This window comes from Toxotes jaculatrix, chromosome 12 (genome assembly GCF_017976425.1).
Source record: "Toxotes jaculatrix isolate fToxJac2 chromosome 12, fToxJac2.pri, whole genome shotgun sequence".
NCBI lineage: Eukaryota > Metazoa > Chordata > Actinopteri > Toxotidae > Toxotes > Toxotes jaculatrix.
Window position 1 is genome coordinate 12,388,497 of NC_054405.1, and position 21,755 is coordinate 12,410,251.

General features: G+C 40.9%; 2 protein-coding genes across 3 annotated transcripts in view; one reads left to right on the forward strand and one right to left on the reverse strand.

Annotated features, from left to right (window-relative positions):
- The first annotated feature begins 2,380 nt into the window (after positions 1-2,380).
- Positions 2,381-13,073, forward strand: LOC121190360 (calpain-5-like). Its single transcript, XM_041051021.1, has 13 exons — positions 2,381-2,595; positions 4,414-4,602; positions 4,695-4,826; positions 7,039-7,247; positions 7,504-7,696; positions 7,787-7,977; positions 8,499-8,576; positions 8,675-8,870; positions 8,963-9,085; positions 11,001-11,203; positions 11,708-11,829; positions 11,935-12,071; positions 12,357-13,073. Exons 2-13 carry the CDS (start codon positions 4,438-4,440, stop codon positions 12,537-12,539), a joined length of 1,932 nt encoding a protein of 643 aa, XP_040906955.1. The 5' UTR covers positions 2,381-2,595; positions 4,414-4,437; the 3' UTR covers positions 12,540-13,073.
- Positions 13,074-21,755, reverse strand: part of LOC121190361 (serine/threonine-protein kinase PAK 3) — a 29,312-nt gene continuing 20,630 nt past the window's right edge. For both annotated transcript variants that reach the window (XM_041051023.1, XM_041051022.1), the window contains 10 exons: positions 21,523-21,678; positions 21,261-21,435; positions 20,377-20,440; positions 19,326-19,374; positions 19,112-19,224; positions 18,062-18,179; positions 17,730-17,829; positions 17,326-17,522; positions 17,047-17,184; positions 13,074-16,626 (listed from right to left, as the gene is read on the reverse strand). In XM_041051023.1, coding sequence (XP_040906957.1) covers positions 16,537-16,626; positions 17,047-17,184; positions 17,326-17,522; positions 17,730-17,829; positions 18,062-18,179; positions 19,112-19,224; positions 19,326-19,374; positions 20,377-20,440; positions 21,261-21,435; positions 21,523-21,678 — 1,200 coding nt within the window. In that variant the 3' untranslated portion in view covers positions 13,074-16,536. The remainder of the gene's footprint in view (positions 16,627-17,046; positions 17,185-17,325; positions 17,523-17,729; positions 17,830-18,061; positions 18,180-19,111; positions 19,225-19,325; positions 19,375-20,376; positions 20,441-21,260; positions 21,436-21,522; positions 21,679-21,755) is intronic.

Genomic DNA, 21,755 nt, shown 5'->3' on the forward strand with positions numbered 1-21,755 from the left:
ACATTTTCATTTTATTGTAGTATTGTGCTTGAGAAAGCCCCCCTCCCCTCCCTGCTTAAACATGACGCTGAATCTGATACATCCAGTTTGAATACAACAGTTCAGCTCTGGCGGCCCCTGCTGCCGGACCCAAGTATGGACACACAGATGCCGTAGTCCCCCACCCCACCCACCCACATACAAGGACACACATTTTTACATTTATGAATGTCCTGCCATCTGCTGGCTATAATGTGTGTGTCCTGTAATTTGGACTTTCTCCGTGAGGGGACATTCATTCTTGACTTCACTGAACTCTGGGATTTTGCCAAAAATGAAGAAAGATAAACAGGAACTAGAACATGCAGTTATCAGTCATACTATAAATGTACTATAAAAAGACTGTAAATGTTTAACACAAGCACTTAAAATCAAATACCATTCTAGGTCATGTAAGTTCATGAACCTGTTTTTTTTGTTTGTTTTTTTATATTTAAAACATCAGGAGAAAAAAAACTTTTTCTGTAGTTTAAACTTTAAAGTTTCCACAGAGGTGAGACGACATGTTGTCAGAGAGTCTGACTGGTTCTCATTTGGCTCTTTCATTCTCTGGTTTCAAACACAGAAACTGTGATTTGTTTCAGGTAAAATAAAATGCACATGTGTAGGTTTAGTACAGTACAGTCTAATCAATATTGGTGATCAATACTCTGATCTCTGACGACATTAGGATAGAAAATCCAGAGCAGTTCAGTTGACATTTTGGGTTTGAATTTTATTTATTTTTTTCCTCTCACTATTTATTCTGTGCCAGAGAATGTGCCCTTACTCCAAACATCCTTTACTTCACTGGATGTGTTTCAGATTTAACATCTCAGCGACATGAAGGGTCCAAGTTCGTCGCCTTCTGGCTTTTGAGAGAAATTGTTTCATGTTCACAAATATTGTCTGGACCGTCTGCAGCCTTTTAGGGCAGATATCGCTCTCTGACCTGTCCTGCTTTAATCGAAGTCAAACACAGTATCCATTATATATCACAGACCTGTGTCTCTGGGGTGAAGAGCGGTTTTTAGAAAGAGCAGAAGGGCGAAGTGTAATTATGGTATGGATCAGCGTGGGGCTGGGGTATCCACAGCAAATTTTTCATTAATATCTGGCCACCAGTTGATGAGATATTTGTCTGTGGACCAAATTGTTGGTACATCAGACAAACTGACCTCAGACCCCACTGTGTGGGCCAGTGTTTAATGTCAAACAAATGAATATTTGAAATGAAATAAACTTTATTAAAATGAATGACCACAAACAAATTGTGTAAAATAAGTCAGTCGATGCATATTAGAATTAAATATTTAAGTTAACATTTTCATGACATTTGCATTTAATTGGATTTTTTTTTCTTTATTTCATAACATCACCAAAAATGACAGTGGCGTTCTCAGCAGTTACCATTCCCTCCCAACACCGTTGTGAAATAATGAATCATGCTTTATGAATAACATGAACCATCACCAGCTTCTGTAATTTGCGTATGTGTTTTTTTTTTTTTTTAGTGGTGAACATGAAAACTGATGTCGAACAGGCAGAGAATTTTGTGAAGACAGATTCATTCCCACAGGGAGGAGACCTTTCGACTTTAGCGATCATGTGAGCCGCCAGCAGGCCTGACTTTGGCCCAGTGCATTGATGATTGTGAAAGTGACAGCGGGGAAGATTATCAGGCCTCGCTGGACTGTATCATGTTAAGTGCTGTCTTCTTTTTAAACTGGTTCACGTCATACACTGAAACATTTCTACAGTTTCTTCATCAGCCTGTCTACTTAACTCCTGCCTCCATTTACCTTATTGCTGTTGGCTTCCTCCAAACATTCTTCTCAAGCTGCCTCTTTTGCCCTCAGTCTAAAGCTGGAATTATCCAGGCAGGATTTTTGTCTCTCTGGAGGAGTCAAAGTGCTTCTTGTGCTCCTTAAAAGTTAAGCCCAGACCTCTGAGTGCCTGCCAGTTTGTCTTATTAGCACAGTTCACTTACAGTATGAGGACTGAAAATGGCTTATTAGTTAGCCATGTTTGGCTAACTTTGTTTGTTCATTTTGACTGACCTCGGGGGTAACCGGAAGATTTATTTATTTATTTTAAATTGATGAAACAAAACAAAACAACAAAAGATTTAACCAAGATAGATGTGACATCCGGTACAGACAGGGAGGCAAGATTTATTTTAAATGGAAATTTTTTGTTGTTAATGTAAAATAACAGGGCAAGTTTTCACTTGTTTCACCTATGAGCTGCTGAGTGGTGGGAGGTAGGTAGGTGTTCAGTTTCAGTCTTCCCCTTCCCTCCCTTCTTGTAATCAGCCCTTCCATAGCACGTCCTGCTGCAGAGAGGTTCTCGTCAGACCAGTTTTCAGGCAGTGCCCGTGTGTGAATGAATGTATTTAGGGAAGTCCGCTTTGTCTCAAGAAACTGGATTTGGTTTTGAGATAAGTGTCACAGGCACCTTGTTTTATGTGGTGGATGTTGTAACAGATATGCAGGATTGATTTCAACACATCTCACAGGAGCTCAAAAGGACTTTGAATGTGTTCGATCTCATCACTGCAAGGATAAGACAGCACAGGTGAGTGCTGCCCTTAGCGTTTTTAGAACTACAAGCTGACGCTTCGTCTCTTTAATTCACTTTTAACATTGTCACTTATTTAGCTTCACTAGTTTCATGGAATTAAGTATTTGTCATTTACTATGTTTTATTTGATTTTGCCATCACTTCAATATTTTACACTTCTCTGTGCCTGTTTAATGCTTTACAAATAGGTTTACTTGGGTCACGTCGGTATTAACTCCTCCTTAAAATATGAAACATTTAAACATATCTGATGATACCAGTGGTCAAATCAGTTTGGATGTGTTTATTTTCTTGTTGTAACAAAACTGAAAGAGAGTTTTTACATTACCACCGTGTACTAGCATGTATGGCGGAAATGTGTGGAATGTGAACTGCTGTCACCTTTATGTAGTGTGTGTAAAGGTGACAGCAGTTCACACTACGCCGGATAAACAGAGAATAAAATGTCAAACAGCGTTTGAAGCGAACTTTTTACAGACCTGGACAACACTTATGGTCCACTATAGAAGAGAAAATAACCATCCAAAAATAACCTGCCTGACCACATTAGCCAGGAACTCTCAAACAGATAACATTCACTCAAAGGCATTAACAGGCTCACAACCCTGCCCCCTTACCAGAGCCATAAAATGCTTGATTTCCTCAGTCAAAAAAATCTGGTAGCTATGACCCATGAAAGTACAACAGTCCTTCTTGTTAACATCACATTCTGTAGAACAATAACACCGGGAGCTAATAAAATCCAACATAAATTAAACAACCACAACCTGGGTGTGGCTCTGACAATGCACATGCATAAAAGGATCACTGGTGTGTGGGAGGACCGTACAGGCAGGTACAACACCTGGAAACTTCCTTATTGCGGAGCAGGAAAGAGTAACTGTCAGCTGTCTTTCCTTAGAGTTGTGTGTTTGTGTGTGTGTGTGTGTGTGTGTTATGACTTAATTTCTCTTACTTTAGATTTCAAGTTGCAGCTCTTACAGTTCCAGACATTTCATTACTTCCCGTCTGACCTCTATGTGTTCTTATGAAGAACAAGCTTTCTGTCAATTTTCAGTGCGTTGCTTCCAGTAAATGGTATCTGGTACGTGTTATTCTTGGCAAAAAGAGAATATAAACATGTGTCCAAAGTAACTATATTGACTCATATTGCCCAAAAATTCATCTGTGAAGGGTCAGTGTGAGGGGACAAAAGTTCAAGGGTTAAAATATCATCTTTCCCCAGAGAATACAGCTGTGTTGTTCATCGCTGATTCTGTCACAAACACATCTTTCTGATGCACAGTCTGGCCTTGAACACATTTTGTGCTATTCTTGAAATACTTGACAGTTTAGGTCAAAACTGACCCATGAAGTGCCAATCACACAGCCTCTGTTGCCTGTTGTTAATGTATGAAAGACATGTAATTAATTTGTTTTCCTGTCAGGCTTGATGAAGAAACAAAAAAGTATTAAAAGACATGAGTTTATTCCCTTTGTCCATGAAATAATTGCAGCATACCAGGCTATTAAAAACTAATCCCAGCCCACTGTTAGTGAAGATTTGGTTTTTACAGCCCTGTAAATAACATTTTATATCTTACACTGTAGGCTCATCAGTAAACTTAGACGGTCCGGAGGGACTCTGGGTCACAGGGCAGTCTGCTGTGGATGTGGGAATGAAGTAGTGCAGAGATTTTATAGGATACACTCCAGCAGAGTTTGCCCAGAAATGCTCAGTGTCAGAGGTCAGAGGGAGATCCTGCCCACATACAGTACTACTAAACACTATATAAAGCCTGAAAATATCTGGTGTCTGTCATCAATCTACAGCTGTGAGGCTTCAGCATCTGCACCATGTTCTCCTCTGCTGTCCCATTTAAAAACCAGCACTATGCTGAGCTGAAGAAGAACTGTATCAAGGACAAGAAGCTCTTTGAAGATCCAGAATTTCCAGCCACCAAGGAATCCCTGTATTTCAGGAGACCACTTCCTGGTGTTGTGGAGTGGAAACGACCTGGGGTGAGTGACTCGGCTGTGGTAGTGGTCCATCACTTGCATCTTTTTTAAGAATAAAGTGTCTTCAATACATCCTGTTAATTTTTCTGTTGCAGGAAATAAGCAGCAGGCCTCATCTGTTTGTGGGGGGCATCAGCTCCCATGACCTCAACCAGGGACTTGTGGGGAACTGCTGGTTTGTTGCTGCCTGCTCCTGTCTGGCTTTGAAGCCAGACCTCTGGAAGAAGGTGAGTTAGCACGGTTCATTTACTCTGTGAGTCGAGGGGTTGGTGTAGTTGCTGTTGGTAACCAAATATTAATAAGGCTTAAGTACTGTAGCTCTGAGAAGGACAGATGGAACTGCAGACACAGCAGCAGTGGCGTGAAGGATTAAGCTTGAAATATGTAACCAGCTGATACGGAGTTCAAATCAGGACAGCACAGGAACTCACCTTAGTGGGTTCACTCATGATTATCAGCAAAACAAATTCCTGTGGCATAAAAAGGCTTATAACAATAGGTCAAATAGTCTTTGGTGGTAGATGGTATCATACAACCTGCAACCTCCAAAATGATCATGCAGCTGAATCAACAGCTCTTTAAGACAGGTTTAATAAAAACTGAACATTATAACTTTTACTTTTCAGGTAGGATTTACTGCAGGATTGTTGTATTAGGCTGCATTAGTTCTAGCGAGGTGTATAAACTGATTACATACATCAAACAAGAATGTGGGGAAAGAGGGCAACTTGAAAATAGTGGAACAGAAACAAGGGAACCTATCAACGAAGAATTGAATGCCAGCCATAAACTTTATGTTCAGGATTTTTTCCACTCCTGTTCAGAGAACTGACCATAGAAAGTGTAACTGTGAGTTAGTTTGAGTTTTTGGAAGCTGTCCACTGTCACATATTTTGGTCTTATCCATTAATTAGATCTTTCTGGTTAAAAGTTCCCACAGTGCCTTATTAACTAAGGAAAAATAAACGCACGCATCTTGTATTTGTTTACAGTATTATGAGCTTCAAGCGTGGAGACCATCACAGCAAAGCTGTTAATGCCATGACTCTCCCCTAAGGGGGCTGTTCTCTGAACTCTTTCGGTTGTTTTGAACTCTCTTTTGGACTCTCGGACTCTTGTTGAGTTTTGTTCACTGTTCCTGTTTTATTTTGAAATCATGGTCCTTGTGTATCTTGTCTTGTTCTACTTCTTGTCTTTGTCTTGTTTCCCTCCATTTGTGATTGTCTGCCCCGCCCTAATTGGTTTCACCTGTTGACCATTGCCTTGTGTACTTAAGTCTCGTTTTTCCCTTGTCCTTGTTGGTTTGTCTGTTTCCATGCCTGAGTGTGTATCTGAGTCTGTGTCTTCCCCGTGTTCGTTCCTGTACCTGTGCCTTGCGTTTTTTCCCCACTGATGGTTTCTTCTGTTTGCATGTAAGAACGTTTTGTATTTTCGTTTGGTTTGGTTCCTGAGTATTTTTCTCCTGCGTGGATGATTTTTGGTTGTTTGAGTTTTGTTCCCTGGCCCTGGACACTTCCAGTGATTTTTTGTTCATTAAAAGACTTTAAGTTACTCCTAGCCTGTCTTGGGGGTTGTTGCTTTTGGGTCCTGGCCTGATTCCTAGTCTCAGCATAACAGTTAAAGTTACAGCCACCCTCAACTGATGATTTTCTGTATATTCTCTATTTGTAAAAGATCAAATCATCAGGACTCTGTGGAAACATGGGGAAATATATATAATATTACATATTTTTTTGTGAAACAAAGATCAGCAGCGTTTAATGGTGCACACATAGGTTCTGATTGTACTCTTGAAGTTTATATGTGCTTGTACATATGTTATGAAAAAATTCTGATATCTGGAGCTCTTCCACTTTGCTCTAAATGTTGTATGATTGATGTTTGATGTATGATTAGAATTTGAAAACCGTTTGATGAATTGTTAAACTTTATGTCTAAGTGGAAGGGACTCCACTTATCCCCTGTTCCTGCCTGTTCACACTAATGCAGCCCAGGAAAAAATACAGGGGAATCAAATCGAGGACTACTCGGCAGTTAAACAGTTTTGTGCCCAGAGCAATTAGATCTCTAAATCAGAATATGTGAACATGAAGTGTTTTTAGTGGCACTTTATTCATATTACTCATTCTCTTTTAGCCTCACAGTTTTAGCACATTCATTATTGCTCTTATTTATTTGATTTATTGCTTTTTTTGATGTTTTACATATTGCACTGATGTATATTTATCAACTGGTGGCATGTGTGAAACACCATTTCATTTTTATGTGGAGCATAAAAATTATAATAAGATACACCTTTATTAGTCCCACAAGGGGGAAATTATGTCCGTTACAGCAGCAAAGAGGAAGATACAGTAACAATAAAGGAAATTTAGTTACAAAACTCACAGTTTCACCTGAATGTAATTCCTTACTTTCACTGTGTTTGTGTATTTCCAGGTGATTGTTGACTGGAAGGAGCAGGAGTGGGATCCCAAACACCCGGAGAGCTATGCAGGAATCTTCCACTTTCAGTTCTGGATCTTTGGAAAGTGGGTAGATGTGGTGGTTGACGACCGGCTGCCTACAATCAACGGAGAACTCATCTACTGTCACTCGAAAGACAACAATGAATTCTGGAGCGCTCTGCTGGAGAAGGCCTACGCCAAGTCAGTAAACTTAAACCAGATTGTCCCTCATGCAAACACTGATTTTTATCTTCTTTTTTATGTTTATATATTGTTGATATCATGAAAACATATATAACCATTTGTCATTTGTCTTACCAATTATATGACTGTGTTAAAATTTAAATATAATAATATAATATCATAGATATTATATCATATAAATATTAAGCTTTCACTACGTAACATTTCTGACCTCTAACTAAACTTGTGATTGCCCTGTGCCCTCTGTGTCCAGGCTCTCTGGCTGCTATGAGTCGCTGGAGGGAGGAAACACTGGAGACGCTGTGGTGGATTTCAGCGGAGCTGTGTCCGAAGCCATCAACCTGGAGGCAGAGGCCTACTACAAAGACCAGAAAAAACAAGACCAGCTGTTTGAGGATCTACTAAAGGTCTACGAATATGGAGGAATTATAAGCTGCTCCATTAAGGTTTGTAATGTTTCTGAATGTTTGCTTCTTGTTCTCTACACCTAAGAGAAACTGGCCATGGTGGATGACTTGCTTTTACAATTTCATCAGGCACAACCTCATGAAATAGAGCTCAAGATGGCAAACGGGCTTGTGAAAGGCCACGCATACTCAGTGACAGCAGTGAAAAGAGTGCGTTTGGGTCACGGGCTGCTGGCCTACTTCAAAAACGAAACCATCCCTCTGATCCGCATGAGGAACCCCTGGGGCAAGACTGAGTGGAAAGGAGCCTGGAGTGACAGGTGAGAGGTTTTTAAAGTTCACTTCCCCCCCTCCACTGTTATTTTCCAGAACAGGTCGGACAGTGAAACACTCGTTGCTTGTAAATTTAAAAGGTGACTGTAAAAAGTTTGTAGTTTCCATCATGAAGAACTGAGGCTGTGGTCAGCTTAAACTCGTAGTAGTGTATCATCCATTTCCATCTACTGCCCATCAGTATGCTTAGTATGTTCGAAAAGCAATATTTTTTGCAAAAATATGGTTCTGACCAGTGAAAGAACTCAGTTTCACCTGGGGACGTGCGATCTGAGATGGAAGTAATTTGCTGTGTTTTAGTGAAACATGCTGAGCATATGGAGGGACAGCAGAGACGTGGATGATTTTTAAAATTGAATGTAATGGCTGTATTATCTAACTTAGTAACAGCTTCTGTTCTGTGAAAAAGCAATTTGTGGCCACATTTTATGACTCAGCAAGTGGATTTTGTGTTGATCGTAGCTTTAAAACTATTGATTTGTCATTTGCTTTGCTTGTTGTTTGTCAGCTCTGAGGAATGGTCAAAGGTTGGTGATACAGAGAGAGGCAACCTTGGCATCACTGTGGAAGATGATGGAGAATTCTGGTTAGTGACTGAGTTCCCCTGATTATGATGGTTCACCTGTGGATTTAATCTCTTCCTCCCTGCGAGAGTATTAATTCATGTTCTGTTTGCATCCACAGGATGTCATTCACAGACTGGTGCAAGTCATTCTCAGATGCAGACGTGTGCCGTCTCATCAATACTTCGGTGATCAGCCTCCGTAAAGCATGGCATGAGGTTGTGCACTTTGGGAGTTGGACCAAACACGCAGAGCCGCTGTTAAACCGCTGCGGTGGCTGTGCTAACCACAGGCAGACATTCCTGCAGAACCCACAGGTACTGCACGCTCTGGATGCAATCTCTACTCACATCACCTGTGCTCATGCACGTGTACCTGTGTATTCACTCCTTTTCATCTTCTTTCGCAGTATTTGTTTGACGTTACGAAGGAGGTGGATGAAGTTCTGATCTCGTTGCAACAGAGAGACATGAAGATCCACAGAAAATTTGGTCAAGGAGAAAATCTAACCATCGGGTTCGGTGTCTTTAAGGTAACTGTAAAACTTATTCAACAAAAGACTTATAAATCAGGGGTAAACAACAGTAAAAGATATGAAGGCTTTGTGAAACAGTACGTCAAAGTGAGGGTGAAACTGACGGGAGATGAGTTCATTACGAAGGACACAGTGTTCGTCTGGGACGAGGACATTAGTCAAAGTTAGTTTATTTTGGGTGAAAACGAGGTCATTTCATCACATTCTGGCTTTGTTTTTGGTCAAAAAAAAAAAAAAATAATCCAACTCATTTGTTGAGCCAACAGTGAAGAGTTGTTGGGTGTTTTTAATGACAGACAGACATTACTTGAAAGGTTTATCAGAACCAAAACAGACCATTTCAACAAGTGGCTAAATCACGCATGACTAAACACGAAGAATGCACATGCTTTAGTTGATTGCTTCAAGCTGAAAAACAGAGTGGAAACAAACACAACTCCCAGTAAGGTGCAGGCTGTTCGGCCGCCTGTGTTCTAATGCCGTGCTTGTGCAGCTATTGCAGAAATCTCATTTACATTCTTTCTGAGCTACAATATTCTGAACATATGTGATACAGCAACTGCACAAAAAAAACTGCTGATAGGTAAACTTATACTACAGAGAGCAACATTCAAAGGCTAATTAACTCAGATGTTTTTCAAGAAAGGTTGACCAAATTGAAAAGCCAATTCAGTTCTCTTATAAATCAGCTGTAAAAGAGACCATACTAGATCTTATCTTATGTGCAGCGATTAAACTGTCACATTCACATGAGGCCATGTGACCTTATGCGGCAAAAAAAAAAAACAAACAAAACAAACAAAAAAAACAAAAAACAAAAACTGACCTCACATTTCCCGTACTGTGATTTACTTGTCAGAGATCTGGCTAAGTTCAAACACACACTACACATACTCTTATCATGCTGACAGAAGTGCTGCCAAAGGGGCAAGCAATAAATGCTGGTGCCACATGGCACAGACCCTGTGATTAAAAAAACAAAAACAAAATCAGCTGTGTGCACACGACCTCTTGAACTACAGCCTTGAAACCTTAACCTAAATATAAACCTTGTCATCTATGGTCATGCAAGAGATGTATCCTCCTCCTTTTTATGTGATGGACCCCTTTATTATATTAACCTCAAGCAAAGCAAGAAGGAAATGAAGGAAATGCAGTGTAACCCTGGAGCATGTCCAACAGGATTTACATTTTCTTTACTGATCACCACACCACTCATCCTACCAGTAAAAGAATTCTGAACTTACAATAACACTGGATTAATGTTATGTTGAAATTTTAATCACTGTCCTGCCACCAGGGGGCAGAAGAATCTGTGTAGGCAGCAAACAGCACATTTGTACTCCTCTAGATATTGTTTAAACTTTTGAAATTTTATTTTGTGTTTTCTGTAGGTGTTATATGCATACGTATTCTTTCTTAAGCATTTAGCCGTACAAAACACTGAGTGTTTATTTAAGATACCAGAGGGCTTTATAGAAGTTATATTTGTGTTGTATCATGAGATGTAAAAACAAACACGACCCATCAAGCCTAAACTAGTCTAACCACAATGGCTATGTTAATGTTGAATATGAACTAGCATCCTGATTTGAGTTTTATATTTTAGTTTACATGGAACATGAGAAACCTGGTTATTCCTCTTCCTGTTTTCATGATTTGAGGTTTCTGTTCGTCTGTGTGTAGTGTGTGTGTACTTTCCTACCAACAAAAAATGTTCACAATCCTGAAGAAGGTGTTTACATCTATATTGGAGGACTTCAGCTACTGTAGCATATAGAAGATTTTTACAAAACCAGGAAGAGATGTTTACATAGACAAACACATAACCAGGATACTAGTGTACATGTTAAACACACTCATTGTACCTGATGAGTAAAGTGAATGAACTCTTTTGGTTTTCCTTTTCCAGGTGGAACTGAACAGGAAGTATAGGATGCATGACGTCCTGACACAAAAGTGCGTGGCGACGTCCACCTACATCAACGCTCGGACAGTGTTCATGAGGTGCATGCTGACACAGGGCCGCTACGTCATCATCCCCACCACCTTCAAGCCTCACACTCTGGGGGATTACATGATCAGAGTATTTACCGACGTGGACTCAGGGTGCAGGTACGACCGTGATGCAGAGTGTGCAGCTGAGTCGGTGTAAATCAGTAACGTGGCTGTGCTTGATCTTGGCAGACAGAAATGTCATGTTCACATATCTTACAATTATCAGGCCTTAAGAGACACTTAAGGAAAAGTGCGAACATAGCTGGTTTTTGGCTGTTCACTTCAGACACTGACGGATGGACAATGTCCAAGAAAAGCACACAAACGAGTGTTTTGGGGAGTGGAGACTACAAAATTTACCCATAATGGTTGTTGAGGGACTGTTCACATTAAATCACTTATAAATTAACATCACTCTCCCACTGCTTTTCTTGGCCAAAGATTTTGTTTGGCCAAATTGTGCACATACAGATCATCAAAGCTGGCTAGTCCAGTGTTGCCTGTGTTATGTCTATGAAACACAGACATATTGTCACTTTGCCAGTCTTTCAGTTTTCTGATAGTAAGATCTAAGTTAGAGTTTCAAGATATAGGAACTCAGCGTCTCTCCTGGTCTCACAGGGAGCTGACAGAGGATAAGCCAAAAGTAAGATGCTGGACTCCATTTGTGGGATACCCACAAGCTGTGACTCACGTCTACGTCCATGAAGCTGAGGGACTGCAGAACCAGGACAGCTCAGGAGGTTAGAGGACATCCCACAAGCTCGACTTCACCCTCATATCTACTACTAAAGTCTTCATTCCACTAAAGTAGTTTCCTGACACATCTATACATTTTTTTCATGCAGGTGCAGACCCCTACGTGATCATATCCTGTGAGGGCCAGTCAGTGCAGTCCACTGTCAAGAAGGATACCTTGCAACCAGAATTTGCAACCAGCGCCATTTTCTACAGGAAGAAGCCCAGAAAGCCCATAACTGTGGAGGTAACATGGCATCTGTCTGATCCTGATGGCTGTAATTAATCTCAGTGACTGGCAGTGCAAAGGGATTGTTGGTCACTGTCCTGTGGAGACCATGTATCTCCAAAAAAAAAAAAAAAAACTTTTGCAGACTCAGAAATATAACTTCCATATATAACTTTATTTGGGTGTAATTGAGACATCATATTTGCTTGAACTCAACATAATTAACTCTTTGTCAAAGCCCCATTTTGTAAAATGGAACCATGAACTCCTTACCTATATTTAAAACTGACTGGTCTTCCTCAGGTGTGGAACAGTAATGCAGTGAAGGACGAGTTTATGGGCCAAGTGGTGCTGTCCGGGTTGGTGAAGGACAACTCTGACCCTCAGAAGCTTCAGCTGAGGAAGCAAGATGAGCAGATGGCTGACGAGATGCCCGGTAACATCAGCCTGAGGATCATCACTTCGACTCAGCTGACCGCCATGTGACCTTGTCAGTGACCTGAGAGATCTTCAGTGCTGAACTATGTGGTGAACAAACGTGTAAGTTACTTGACATGTGCTGTGATCAGAGCATGGTTTTCAACTTTTCTTTTGAGCAGGCACTATTGGATGGACTGAATGTTACTTCCTGTTAGTTATTTTTTTTTATCCAAATGTTTATAATTTTTTATTTCTCATTACTTTTTAAATAATTTTTGTATAACTTATAAAACATTTTTATATTGTTTTTTTGCAAGTTGCTTGTGACAATATCACTCTTTGCTTTTTTTTTATTGGTTCCACTTTAAATACTGTGAGTGACATGGCACTAATTTGTCATTCAACTCTTATACAGTTACCTTAATTATGACCTATATTGTCACAGTTATGCAGAGAAATTTATTATAAGTACAACTCATAATTCATGTATCTGTTTCTTTAATACATCTTCTGTTCCTTTGTTTCCTTAGTTCATATCATCATGTTTTGTTATCATGATTTAAAAAAACAAAAAAAAACAAAAAAAACAAAAACCCTGAATGAAGTAAATTCAACCATAATAGCCCACAAGCATTATCACAACTCTGGTTTTCTTCCTCTTTTTATTTCAGTCCAGTTCCCAAACTGCAATATTTTGTTTTTTGTTTGTTTTTTTTTTACACTCAAGACACAGCCATGCACAATTCAAAGTTCAAAAAGTCTATTGCTTCAACCACAATTAAAAATAGTTTATCCAAAACCTCATTTCCCCGTCAATCATTTGTCCTTTTTCAAAGATGGGGAAAGGCCTGCTGAGGTATGCCCGATGGATCAGCAGTTTTACAAAGCTAGACAATAATAAGAGTAATAATAATAATAATGATAATAATTTAAAAAGTAACATTTTTGTCTTTGTTCCATTCTCTTGATACACATTAATAGAGGAATTTTCACACCACGTGTACAGGTTTACACATTCAGAAGATAGGAATGTACAGGCGCAACCACAGAAGAGGGGCACGTCAGCGGTGTCTCTTGTCCTGAAATTCACCTTTGTGCTCATTGTTCAGACCTGTACATGGGGCCAAGGCCAAACGTCCCAGGGGCCCGGCGAAGCTTCCTGACAGGCCCCCCCCACACCTACCGCACGCACACATACATGTACTAACACTCAGCAGTGGTACTCAGGACAGACTGTGTGGGCCCGCACACAGAGTGCTGCCTTCATCGGCTCTCTGTCCAGATGAAGGAGTGTCCGATAAAGCCCAAACAGGAGAGCTGGGTCCAGGAGTGCAGAGACAGCGTGTGTGTTTTTGTTTTTCTCTTTTTTGATTTCCAGGGTGCAAAACATTTATTGATACATACCATAGAGCAACCTGAATATTGTCATTTTAAGTTACATAATTCTGAAAAAAAAGGAGGAGGGGGGGGGGGGGGGGGGGGGTTCCCGTCATATTTACATACATACATACATATTCTAACAATCTTAACCTATTTGAAAATGAGATACAGTGTATAGTTTGTTTTACATGCATGAATTCTGTTGCATCCTCCTGTCTAACATCACTCCTTCATCTTCTGTACATTTGCTGTACAATGGAGGTACAATATGACTAAACAGCTACCCTGCACCTCAAAGTCAAGGTGGACAACACGAGTGAGGCATCTTCTAGTGCAGATTGAGGTAGCCCCCTAACACACAAACACACACACACACACACTCATGCACAGAGGGATGCTACATGGGAAATGCCTACCAAATATTGACACGAAGTAGATAACGTCTGTACAGGAATGAGTTTAAAGGCTAACCAGGGATGGAAGGAATGTTAGGAAACAATATGAACTTTTACTACAGTTTCTGTTTTCGGTGGTCATGAGGTACAATCATGAAATGGTGCTCACTATCTTCGCTCAGTGGTTAACATCCCGCCCTCTCTAATCTGCCACATGTCCAAAAAAAAAACCTCACTACAAAACAGATCACAAGAGAAAAGTCACAGAAGACATCATCAAAAGACAAAAGGACACTGAAGCATGAATGAGCAGCACTGAAGCACCAAAGGAGAAGAGGAGGGAGAGGGCAGGTGGGTGAGGAGGGCAGCTGGTGGCCAGTGCCTTATTAGACCTGTTGTTGAATATTTAGTATGTTCACCTGGAAAAGGTAGGCCAGGATTTTGCTGGCATTCAATCCAAACGCGTATAGTCACAGTCACATAATGTGTTCGGCAAACTAAGATGATGAGACCACAGGATGTGCTAATGCCCCATGTTTATGCTCCTGAAAAACAGAGGAATCATTTTCCAGATTGGAGGAGAACTGAAACAACTTCAAACTTAGATGTCTCTCGTAATCATTTGACATAGTTATTTAAACAGTCATCTGTTTAAATAATGCATGAATTACATGATGAGGAAAATTTCTTTCTCCTTCCATGTCTTGTTGCAGACTGTTGCTATAACTGAACAATTTGGAGTGAATACATTTATATTCATTTTATTGTATGTATTTTATATTTGCAATGTTTTTTTTGGATCTTGTATCTTGTTAATTCCTGCTTAAGGTCTGAAGATACAAGGATGCTTGGGGCCCCCTGGGAAACATAAAAAAGAGCTCATTTGAAAATCTGAAATGTTGGGATTTAGGAATACACACTGTTCACTGTGTGCCAGCACCTTAATAAGGAATATCCATCACCAAATATAGATATTTAAATGAAAACATTCATATCTCTGTTGAGTCTCTCATCTACTGTTTGTCTTTCAATACTAAACTGTCAGAAGAAATATAAAAGAAGGCCTTTATATTAAGATAGATGTCATGAGAAGAAAGCCACAGATACCAGTATGGATAATCCTATTTGAGATGCTTGTACACAATGAAAGCCATAGTGTATGTTTACATGCATTTTTTAAGGATCTGTCTCATTTACAGATGAAATGCATTGGCAATGAAACTGACTGTGAATGTGCACTGTTTTAGTCTAGTCAGGTCTCATCGTGTTTTCAGCATCAAATGTTGATTTAAATACATGACAGGTCATCTACATGTTAGTGTAAACGTGTGTGTATCAATGTATGATGTGTGACACTTTCCTCCTGGATAAGAAATTATGAATATTATATATTTAAAATGTAATATTTGAATAGGTGATCTGCAGCTGAGTCACATCGTAGACACCAGTTTTGGAAAGAAAGTCAGTAAATTAACCTCCATGATTACTGAAGGATGTTTAAAGCTGGCCATAGTGTCATGTGAAATTATTCCTGACTTTTTCCCCTGTAGCTGCACCCCTACAAGCATTCACACACACAAACACACACACAACGAACACAAAAATCCACCACCTTGAGATGTGACAGTCTGCAGAGGAGTAGCAATGTTTCTGCTCAGAGCCATAGTCATGCAGGCAAAGGTTGGGTCCAGAGTTGCTCTCTCACATCAGCTGGTCACTGCAGGTGCAGGTGTGGCCTGATCGTGCTCCGTGGGAGTGGGACTAGAGAAAAGAAAACCAAGCCTACAGCCGGCCAGGGAAGGAATCAAGGGCTCTTCAGTTTTGTTTGCTTCTCCTCTTTGCTCCTGAAGTTTCTGAGCACACTTTCTTTTGAATTTTTTCACCCTATTTTTTTTGGGGGGGCGGACGCAGGGGTTTGGGGAGCGAGTGCTGCCCAAATGAAACATATGACACAAAGAGATGTGCACGGTTTGCACACACGCACCCAAACGCACACGCACACATACTTGTGATGGACTGCTCTACATGTACAGAGTGCTGGAGAAGTAAACGAAGAGGCAAGGTCTTTTCAGCAGCATGGGCCGAGAGGCTGCAAGGCCAGATGTCCGTCCTACATATGAGGCCTGGGGGTCTTTTGTCCTTGTGCTGTCACTGTAAGTCACACAGACCCCCTCCTTGTGCTGTCACTATCACATCACCCACCACCCATACACCCAAGTCCCCCTGCCCCGATGAACGCACACAACACAGGCAGGGCTCCAGCCTTGGGTGTGGACAGAGGGCGCTCCCTAGCGACTGCTGTTCTTTATGGCTTCCTTCGCAGCTACAATCAGAGGCGTCAGGCTGGATAGAGGCTTCGCCAGCTTGAGGAAGGAATGCTGGAGAAGACAGAGGAGATATGTAGAGAGGTGTATCTTTAGAATGATAAAAAGCTGACATTTAGTGGTGATTTGCAGTTGACACAAATTGCAAAGAGTTTTGTTATGGTTGTTTGGTTTTATGGACATCTGCAGTCGGTTGCATGGTTCTGAAACATCCTGAATATCCTGAAGAGGGCAAGATCTGCTACTTGATTAAAAAAATTTCAAATAATAAAACTCTAGTGTTCACCTCCGTCTTTTGGTAGCTTGCTGCTAGCCAGCACCCGATAAAAGTGTTTGTCCATTTCTTTCAGTTCTACATTTAATTTTAAATTATAATACTTGATGCGACACCGCTCACATGGTACAGTACTAGTCGACGTACAAGATACTACATGTGGCAAAACTGTGTGTACATGAAGACAGTCTCAGTTTTACCTGTAGCAGCTCCTTGGCAGAGCCTCTGCGGTCCACATCCATCTCCAGACAGCGGTTGAGGAAGTCTCTGAACACAGACGACAGCCTCTCTGGGTTCTGCAGCTCTGGAGTCCCGTTGGTAGCTATCAGGTACAGCGCCTGGAAAGATTGATGTGGTCAAAGAGTTAATCAAACGAGGGAACCACAGAAAAAAAAATCAGAATATTTCATCTCCACTCAAACTAAATGACCACCAGGCTGCTAACGTGCTGTGTTGTGTGGCTGCAGTTTATGTTTTACCCTGAGTGGATTCTCATTCAGGTAGGGTGGTTCTCCCTCCACCATCTCTATCGCCATGATTCCAAGAGACCAGATATCCACTTTAGGACCATAAGCCTTCCGAGTCACCACCTCCGGTGCCATCCAGTAGGGCGTTCCCACCATCGTGCTGCGCTTGTTCTGCTCTGGAGTGATCTGGGCACAGAAGCCAAAATCGGCTGCAGAGGGAGACAGAGGGAGAGAGGTGCAGAGGTGTGTTAAACATTTAGCTATTTACTTTGTGTTTACTTATATTTCATTCAAGTGGTTTTTCTTTTACAAAAATACTATGTCTCTTAAACTGAATTTGAACAACCTGTCAGTCATTAAAGGTGCTTTTTTCTAAAAACCAATTCAGATTTCATGTCAAAAACGTAAACACTTACTGAGCTTGACAGATCCGTCCATACCCAAGAGGATGTTGTCACTTTTTATATCTCTGTGGATCACCTGGTTGGAGTGTAGGAAGTCCAGAGCTTGAAGACACTATGAAGAGGGAGGGAAAAGAAAAGCTAAACATATAGATATATATATATCTGATCGACACATACACATACTGAGGGAAGCCTGTACCAAGTACACATTTGGACAGTCTTTTTCTCTTGGCTGGTGAAGTGTTCACATGTTTTTTTAAGTGCCCACCTGAATTATAGGGTCAGCTCATCATAGGCACAGAAGCAGTGGGCGGCATTGCTGATGTCTAAACTTGGCTTCTTACCTCTCTGCAGACCGCAGCAATCTGGCCCTCATCCATGCACGTCTCAGTCACTACATCTGTCAATGAGCCACCGGCCAAATACTCCATCACCACCCATAGCTCATCTCCCACCAAGTAACTAAACAGAGGAGAGAAAGAAATGAAAATGGAGGGAAACTGAGACATTGTCATGGTTCTGAATTAGTGTGGTATGTAATTCATGACATAGTTTTCAGCTCAACTGTTGCTTTGATAGGCAGACAAATTCTAATCACTCCATGTTTAAAAAGAGAACATAACTTCCAAAGAAGAAGAGCGCACGTAAGCATCTTTACAGTTTGAGATGCAACTAGCACTTGGTAATGCAGGGTTAATCATGACACATACGGTTACTGTCAGATGTGAAAAGCAGGAGGACGATTGTAATAAAATCAGAGCTGAGTGAAGAAACCGGCTGGTTTTGTAGTTTAATTCTTAGTTGAGTTTTAAAACAGCAGGTGGCAGCAATGCACCTCAAGATGTCTGCTGACTACCGTTAAAAAGGAAAAGGAAGAAGAAGGAGATGAGGAAGAAGAATAAGACCTGAAGAGGAGGCACCCTCAATGTCATTATGGTAACTACAGGCTTTCACCTCATTTAGCTTCAAAACTACAAAAATTGCTTTACATGTGCAAGCAAAGCTTGAATTACTGTGCCATATACCTGCTGGTTTCTTGTTTGAATGTTATGAAGTCTTTGCATGGGCCTTGTAAATATGTGCAGGAGCAAGATAATGGGTAAAACTACACGTACTAAGACAATTTGTCAATCAAACAACTAAAATATTAGTTATCAGTAACTCTGGGGTTCAATTATTAAACAACTTATAAACAATTTGCTTGTCTCCGCTTCTCCAGTGTGAGGATTAGCTGTATAAATGCATATAGATGACAGGAAACTTAATATCTTTAGGCTTTGGTTGGACAAAACAAGCAATCTAAAGACATCACCTTGGGCTGCAGAAAAATGACTTATAATTCTGTTTTGTGGCAATGAGAAATCTAACTTTCTTTTAAGAAAACTAAAACTGACCTGTCCAAATAGTTCACTATATTGGAGTTCTTGTTTTCCCTCATCACCAAGATCTCATTGATGATCAGCTCTTTCTTCGGCTGCTGCTGCAGGTTCATCTGCTTAATGGCCACCTGAGAAAACAGACGAAGAATTTGTGGCTCAGAATGAGCGTAAAGCTGATGGCTTCGTAAGGAAAAAGAAAGAATACACAGTCAGTATGAGCATGTTGTACCTCTTGGCCAGTTGCTATGTCGATGGCAGTGTACACAGTGCCGGATGCTCTGTAAAAAACACACAGCGTTGTTCAGTTCAGAGTGTTGTTTGTGCTGTGGCTACAGCAGCAGTGATAATTGTTTTTCAGATGGGCTTAGAAAAACATAGTATAGTATGATCCACATATATTTCTGTATTCTGCAGATTAATACAGAGAAAGAACATTTTTTAAAAAACCTCGAAACGCCTTTATTCCTTTGATATTAAACTATGACCAGCTAAAATGAAGTGGCAATGATGTCATGAAATAATAAATAACCACAGTGACACCGCTGACTTTCTTTTTTTTTTTTTTTGGTTCTTCATTAATAAACTGTATGTGCTCATGTCACCATGGCAACGGGACTTACATTGAATAACCTAAGCAGTGATGAGCACACATCCTGGATCCACAAGGAATTTATGGTTTCCAATAGCTGGTCAAAGGAATGGTATGCAGTCATTCTGACCTTATTTGGAAGTGTAACCAATGATACTAAAAACCTGCATTCAGACCTCTAGTCTTTCCTCTTTCTGCCTTTCTCTTGCTGTCAGCTGCACCTGTGCGCTTTCAGAAGCTATGAATAATGAAGCACAGTTCTTGGGACTAATAAGTTAAAGATAAACCGGTGGAGAGTGAACAGACAAAGATAGGATACTTCCTGATCAAATGTGGAAATAGTGAGCACGTTAAAGCAGATAAGAACCACACAGTTTTTATCTGGGCAGATGTGTGGTGAACAGGGAGAGTGACAGAAAAGCAGCAGCCTTAAAAAACAGAAAGAAGAGGACGGGGGGAGAGAGAGAGAGAAAGGGAGAGGGAGAGAGAGATGGCTGAGCTAATCTGGCCCTTGGCCATTTCAGGATACAGTTCTCATTTCCTCTCTACTTATTTTTCTCCCAGTCATTCAACCTGACCCTCCCTCTGCCTCTCTGAAGTGGTCACTATAGCTCAATCTCTCCTGGCGAGACTGACTGCTCTTGAAATTGTGAAACTGTGACGACTGGTTGATGATCGCGGATGGACTTACCCCTGTCCTATTTTCTCGAAGCGCGTGTACTTCTTTTTGGGATCCCCCACGCTCACAATACTCCCTGAGTCAGAGAGAAAACAGATATATAATGTTTGAGCTCGTGTGGGCGCACACCGTCATGACAGCCTTCACACAAACACACAAATACAGCCTCACTGCAGAACCTTTTCTGCCTTTCTATTTCAGACATACCCTGCCTCACAGTGCAGATACTCTACGTACGTCTCTACTTCATGGTGCATGCTGGTAATTTTGGCTGAAGTTGCATTGTAGAGAAACAAGCGTTATAATTAACCACAATTAATGAAAAAAAAAAAAAAGCACTTCTTTGTCCCAGTTTTTTGTGCATAATTTTACTAAATACACAGAACTGGTATACTGGATATGTGGAAAACCGCCACTGGAAACCAAATATCCAGCCTGTCTTCTGAATCACCACACACTGAATTATTTGATACAGCCACACACACAACCACAAATCGACTAGCACACACAAACACACATCCGGGACACGGAGGTCATGTCCTCAGTATTGTTTTTGGGCATGGGATTTTAACCTTGAGAGGAGTTTACATTCTACAGTGTTTGGATGATTGTAATCATTTTTAGTAGACTTAGTATCTTTAAATTTGATTGTTTTTAGGCAAATAAACATAAAAAAAATAAATAAATAAAAATCCAGAGATTTCCTCAGAACATTGTTCCTGGCTGTGCGGAGAAGGCTTTGAAATCGTCTTTAGATAATCGTCTACAAAGATAAAATGTACTGAAAGTATAACTGAACAATTAAATGGATAAATTAAATCTAATTTGGACTTTATACGTTTCTAAAATTCTGCCCTGATAAACATAAAAACGTGTGTGGCTCTAGAGACACGTACTGAGTCTCTCCAGAATTTCCTCATCTGTCATTTTGGACTTCTTCCTCTGGCGGTCAGTGTGGCGATACATTGTGTTGGACGTGTTCTCCGGCTGGACCTGCGACTCCGGCGGAGTCAACACTTCTTTCACAGGAGTGGGAGGCTTTGGTGGGTCCATGACGGAGCGTGTGTAGATCTGCAAGGGGAGAAAAAAGTCATAGAAATGCAGAGGAGGATGCATTTGCAGCAGAATGATTTCACCAATCGTGTCGTATACACTCACAGATTTGGTGTGCTCGGGCCGAGGTGCAATGACCGGGGGCAATTCGTCGTCGTCATCCTCATCTTCCTCCTCCTCCTCCTCTTCCTCTTCCTCTTCATCCTCCTCCTCTGACACGGGTGGAGCAATTGGGGGCTCTGATGATGATGTTTTGGCACCCTGGAGGACAGAGATGTGAGTGAGTACGGATGCATGTGCCACGTAGCAGCATGGAATGAAAAGAGAAGATGCAGATC